This window comes from Galeopterus variegatus, unplaced genomic scaffold (genome assembly GCF_000696425.1).
Source record: "Galeopterus variegatus unplaced genomic scaffold, G_variegatus-3.0.2 Scaffold1545, whole genome shotgun sequence".
NCBI classification, from domain to species: domain Eukaryota; kingdom Metazoa; phylum Chordata; class Mammalia; order Dermoptera; family Cynocephalidae; genus Galeopterus; species Galeopterus variegatus.
The window spans coordinates 286,943-293,447 of NW_007727656.1; the positions used below are offsets into that span (position 1 = coordinate 286,943).

Here is a 6,505-nt window from a genome sequence, read left to right on the forward strand (position 1 = left end):
TGTGAGCACAGACCCAGCCCTAGCTCAACAACTGGCCCAGTCAGCAGGATTACAGGCAGGTAGACTAGCTCGACAATCCCCCAGCCTCTTCTCTAGCATTATACAAAAAAATAAAAATTAAAAATTAAAACAGAATCAGCTGTAATTATGTGGAAGTGCAGATGCTATACCATTGTCTACCTTTGGTCTACTTACAAGGAAGCTGTAGTATAATTAGTAATACACACGTCATGTATAGTGCTTGACAATGAACTAAAATTCTTTGTGAAGAAAATGACTTAGCTCGGCAAGTAAGACTTACGGTGAAATTGTGCAGCCTGAGGCATATGCATGATGTCCTGTGTAGCGAATTTCACAGCGTACAACATTGTTGCTATAGTCCGATTCAGGCACCACAAAATTGGGGTTTACACTGACCTAGGCAACACAACAGCGTTTACATTAAAGATTTCATCATCAGTATTTACTGGTTAATTTCCTTATATTTCCATAAGGCTACAGGGGAATTGGTAATAAGAGAGTTAACTAAATCAAGTAGGGAAGGAAGCTGAAGTTAATCAAGTGGCTAAACTCTGGAGATGTTATAGGAGACTTGAGTATTTTCTCCTGAAGATCTTTAAATAAGAGCTATTTTCATATATTTAGATTGCTTAGAATAGTTCTAGAGGACCTATAATTGCTTCCAAGACCATGATTATTTAACATTCAAATCCAGAGAAGAGAGCCTATTGATTTTCAGTCAAAATAAACTACGTATCTTCAAAGGTCTCTACCTTTAGAATGTAGTTTCCAGGTTGTACATCTGTAATATCAATCCACTGGCAGTCTATGTCTGCACCATAGGTATCATAGCAGCCAGGGCTCAACCCCTAAAACAGACAAAATAAAAAATTTTAAATGATGGTATATGGTTCGACTAAGCTAAACAATGTGCTACCATCTGCAAATTAAATTTTAAGTTAGTTCTTAGAAGAGTTTGACATAAAATTGCACTTACATTTCATTTCTCTTGAAAAGTATGAGGAGTTTTCAAAAAGGTTATGAGAAATACTTATTATGAAAAACTATGCATGGATTTCAAAAAATACACCAAAATAAATTCATACTAATTTGTAATATGTCTCAATAGGATCTAGTCTGCACTTACATTTCATTTCTCTTGAAAAGTATGAGGAGTTTTCAAAAAGATTATGAGAAATACTTATTATGAAAAACTATGCATGGGTTTCAAAAAATACACCAAAATAAATTCATACTAATTTGTAATATGTCTCAATAGGATCTAGTTTGAAGCACTAAGGACAAGACACCACTTTGAAAAGAACCCCTATTAGAGCAACATAAATTCTGCTAAAATTGAAGCAACAGCAAACAGCAAATTTATGGTGAAGCTTGGGTGGAATAATAGTGCAATCATTGATGCTTTACGAAAAGTAAATAGGGATAATGCCACAAAGAAATCAGTAGAATCAGTAGTTTACAAATGGATAACTCATCTGAAGAAGGGACGAGACGATGATGAAAATGAAGTCATAGCAGACCATCCACATCAATTTGTGAAGAAAAAATTTATCTCATTCATGCCCTAATTGAAGAGGACTGATGATTAACAGCATAAACAATAGCTAACATCATAGACATCTCAATTGGTTCAACTTACACAATTCTGATTGCAAACATTACAAATCAGCAAACGTTCTGCTCCATGGGTGCCAAAACTGCTGCGCCCAGCTCAGCTGCAGACAAGAGCAGAGCTTTCAATAGAAATTTTAAACTAGTGGGATCAAGATCATGAAACATTTCTTCCAAGAATTATAACAGGAGATGAAACATGGCTTTACCAGTACGATCCTGAAGAAAAAGCACCATCAAATCCAAGGCTACCCAAAAGTGGAAGAGGTCTAGTCAAAGCAAAAGCAGACAGGTCAAGAGCAAAGGTCATGGTAATAACTTTAGGGGATGCTCAAGGCATTCTGCTTGTTGACTCTCTGGAGAGCCAAAGAACAATAACATCTGTTTATTATGAGAGTGTTTGGAGAAAGTTAGCCAAAGCTTGAACAGAAAAATGCCTGGGAAAGCTTCATCAGAGAGCCCTTCTCCACCACGACAATGCTCCTGCTCATTCCTCTCATCAAACAAGGGCAATTGTTTGTGAGTTTTGATGCAAAATCATTAGACATCCACCTTACAGTCTTGATTTGACTCCTTCTGACTTCTTTTTGTTTCCTAATGTTAAAAAATCTTTTAAAAAAGGGCACCCATTTTTCTTCAATTAATAATGTAAAAAAGACTGCATTGACATGGCTAAATTCCCAGGACCCTCAGTATTTAGGTATTGACTAAATGGCTGATATCATTGCTTACAAAAGTGCCTTGAACTTGATGGAGCTTACGTGGAGAGATAAAGTTTATATTTTTAATTTTTATCTTTTAATTCCATTTTTCCACCAACTTTTTTTTTTTTGGTCCTTTTTTGAGACCAGCCGCACCGCACTCAGCCAGTGAGCGGACCAGTCATCCCTATATAGGATCTGAACCCGCAGCAGGAGCGCTGCTGTGCTTCCCAGAGCCGCACTCTCCCGAGTGCGCCATGGGCTCGGCCCTTTCCATGAACTTTTTGAAGTCTCCTCATATATATGAGTATTATTCAGCCTTATAGAAATTCCAGCTAAAAAAGATACAAGACTAACATAAGTAGTAGTACACCATGCTTCTTAAAACAGTCATAAATCACCAGTGATAAAAACAATCTTAAGTGATAAAACAGGCTTCCACCAAAAGTCTAGAATATTACCAGTTCAGGAATAAAGGCCATTTAATAATTAACTTAGCTCAAATGTCCTCTTCTCAGTGAAACCCTCCCCAATTTCTCCTCTTTGAAATTACCTTCTCTGAATACTTATACTTTTTTGTGTATAGCTTTTATAGTGTTTATCCTTTTCTGTTCTGCATTACTATACAAGTTCAAGAATATATCCATCTAACTACAGGTTGTAAGCTCCTTAAGGGTACAATCTGTGTTGCAGCTTTGAATAGCTAACATTTATTATTATTATGTGCCAGGAACAATTTTAAACATGTTAAAATTTCACGATTACCTGTAGCAGGTGCTATAATTATCTCCATTTGATAGATAAGGAAATAAGCACACTAAGGTCAAATAACTTACTCGAGGGTCTACAGCTAGGAAGTGGCTAAGCTGGTTTCAAGTTTAGGCAATCAGGGTCCAGGGTCCTTGTTCTTAACTACACTGTACTGTCTCTTATATTTACCTAAATATTTTGTTGAATTGAAGGGATGAAGAATAAACTTCAGGTCCCCTGCACACATGGTACCATGGACTTGAAGATCATTAAATGAAAGGGAATCTCTGTATGCACACATGATAACACGTGGATAGGTTACATCTCCTTTTGGTTAAAGAAGTACTGCCTCAGGGTACATAGGATTTGTTCTTTTTTGGCTTCCAATTTCTATAATGTTCTAAGCTCAGAGAAAGAAGCAATGGTAACATTTAGGTCACCAAAAGCTTCCTGCCACAGACTTGGAATTTGCTTCCAAAGATGCCAGCTGCTGATTCCTTTGTGCCCTGGGTTATGTACATTCACTCCTCCTTGCCAAGATTTGGGCTGTAGTAAAATTATAACGTCCTTTTACAAATTAAGGTTTCGTATGGAAATACTGACACAGCTTTTAACTGACACACATTTTCCAATTATAAGACATGCAAACTGCTTAGTTCAGCACTATATTTAAAAATCCATCCAAACAACATCTGACATGAATTATACTGTAGGTTTAAATTTATATGTGTGGAGAAAGAAATGGTATCCTTGTGATCTTATGAGCATCATGGAAAGAGACAATTTTTAAAGTGCTTTTTAAGAAACTTATTTCCTCTTCTTTTGCAAACCTCAACCACTATTTTATTTTTAGCTAATAGGTAAAGAGAGGAATGGTTCTGCACGTGAGAAAACAGAAGTATCTTTTCTGCAGTTTTTTACCAAGCCAGTTAAATATAGGATGAGTGCAGATGCTGTAAACCATTCAGACTTTTTCAGTGAGTAAACTCTTGCTTTTCATTGTGGAACATAACAAGGATCCACATTGACCTTCTGTGATCATAAATGGGGGCCACGTGCATAGCTAGAAATTCTTTAGAAGTAATTTGAATCATCAAGCCAATCACTTGCTTTTTCCCAATTATTTCCCATCTTGACAAGATGACCCCCAAAATGAAACAATTTATAAAAGAGAGGTGGGAGGAAAGAAAATAGTGCACTACTTTGCTTTCTTTCTGAGGCCAGCAGGTTCCTGATTTCAGGGTGCCAACTCACCTGTGTGTGTGCAGTACATGCAAATCGTCTGTGGTAGCCATAGTCACAGGATGTGTCCTCAAGACAGAAACTTGCTTTGTGGCCTTCAGCCACTCTCCTCTGGGTGCTGGCATCAAGCAGGTCGTAATGGCTGAATTCATCCATGCTGTGGTAATGTCTAATGTGCCACACCACAAAGAGATGGTGGTCAGGTACATACAGAGAAAGCAGTGAAGATATTAAACAACTTCCCCATTGCCTCACGAATTTGTCTTCACATTATCATTGAGATCAAGTTTATCTTTTTAAAGAGAGATTTATGTTAGATTTTTTCCCCAGGGACAGAAATATATCAAAATTGTAAGCTTTTAACTTAGCTACTATGAAAAAAGACTTAATTTGAGTATTTTGCTTTTCCATTACATCCTGCTTTATCTTTGAATATTAAATAGAAATAGACAATAAATTATCTGTGCTTAAGTGAAGCTTGCCATATGTTCTCTAGTATATTTCTCTTGGCTGCACACTACTGCTGTTTCATTCCAAAAAAAAAAAAAAAGCATGTGACTCTAGAGAGGTTCTCATGAGATTTTTAAAAATTGAGTTCCCACATATTTAAAATTACTAAAATGCAAAGGAGAAATAATGGCATGTTTTATTCACCATTATTATTTAAATAGTATAAACTTTTATTCAGAAATAAAATGTTTCTATTTTATCAGCAAATTGGGTGGCGCGTATCTACTCTTCTTAAATAGAAGGTGCTGAGCTGTTCATCTTCTCACATAAAGAAAAACAATGAGAAATGGCTTAAATATCAGAAAGAAAGTTTAAGGCCACACATCAGGATTTCCTGACAATAAACACCTTGTCAAGTTACCAAGGCAAATGATAGAATTACCTTATGGGAAAATCTTTAAATTTTGGACAGAACAGGTAACCAGCCTGGGTTTGAGTAGGACTTTTAAAGTCCTACTCAGTTCATGGAGTGTATCATCCACACCTTTCTTTAAGAATGGTCTCTGAAACCTTTTGATAATAATGTGTGGTCCTTATTAAATGCTCTTTAATGCTAACTAACTAGATGATCTTGGCTGTGATAGACTTTTTTAGAAATCCTACTTGTAGTATATTGGAGTAAATTTTAATGAAGTCAATTGCTGTATCCTATAAAAAGTTTTAATAAACTGAACATTAGAGTTTCCAGTTCAAAAGATAACAGGATCTAGTTGTTGATGGATTATCTTAAATATCAACTCCCTTGTTATGTCAAATTACTTAGAGAAAAATTCTAAATGAAAATAATAGCAATTTTCTCCCACTGGGTAAGAAATAGACTTATATTCGTCCTATGAAGAATCATCTGAAAAACAAAAAAGCAACTCAAAAGTACCTAGGATGTGACCTACTTACTGGTGACAACTGTGCCATTCCCAGGAATATCTTGGTCGGCTTGGCAAGAAATCTGATGTCCCTTGGTTTTTCACTCTTTGGGGAAATCTTAGCAGCACCCTGTGATCATAATCTCTGGCACTGTATGCTGAACTGTGATTTTGAAAAAAGAAACATTATTATATTCACAGAATATTAACTAAAGACAAAATTGCAAACAAAACCTCTCCATCATGTAATAGTGACAACCCTGCCTTCCCCAACTAGACTATCAGTTTCAAGAGACCAGAGCATTTTGTTTATTTTGTTTATCCCAAGCTCCTAGAACAGTCCTGGGTAGTCAGAGCTCAATGAATATTGGCAAATGAGTGAATGAATGACAACTATGAAAATCTGAAGGGCTTAAAAGTAAAAACATAATAAAACTAGCACTAAAAATCTGCATGTGAGAAGTAAACTTTATATCTAAAATCAATTCAAGTTTTACCATATGAATGAGTGAAACTGCGTGGAAATTATCCCAAATAAAAAGTAATCCACAGATACTTATCAGAAACTTTGAATTTAACAAACATTTCTTCTTAAATATGAGGGGTCTTCAAAAAGTTCATGGAAAGATTCATATTATCTTTTAATTCTGTTTTTCCACTAAATTTTTGAAGTGCTCTCATAGTTAACTAAAACATAATGTGGGGAAATAACTCTAAAAGAGCACACCCCAGGCCGGCCCGGTGGCGCACTGCTTGGGAGCGCTGCGGCGCTCCCGCCGAGGGTTCGGATCCCACATACAGACCGGT

General features: G+C 36.2%; 1 protein-coding gene across 1 annotated transcript in view; it reads right to left on the minus strand.

The window, feature by feature from the left end:
• Positions 1–297: 297 nt before the first annotated feature.
• LOX (lysyl oxidase) overlaps positions 298–6,505 on the minus strand; it is an 8,941-nt gene continuing 2,733 nt past the window's right edge. Inside the window, exons 4-7 of the mRNA XM_008577582.1 lie at positions 5,730–5,861; positions 4,338–4,494; positions 774–869; positions 298–417 (exon numbers count right to left, since the gene is read on the minus strand). Of these exons, the coding sequence (XP_008575804.1) occupies positions 298–417; positions 774–869; positions 4,338–4,494; positions 5,730–5,861 (505 nt within the window). The remainder of the gene's footprint in view (positions 418–773; positions 870–4,337; positions 4,495–5,729; positions 5,862–6,505) is intronic.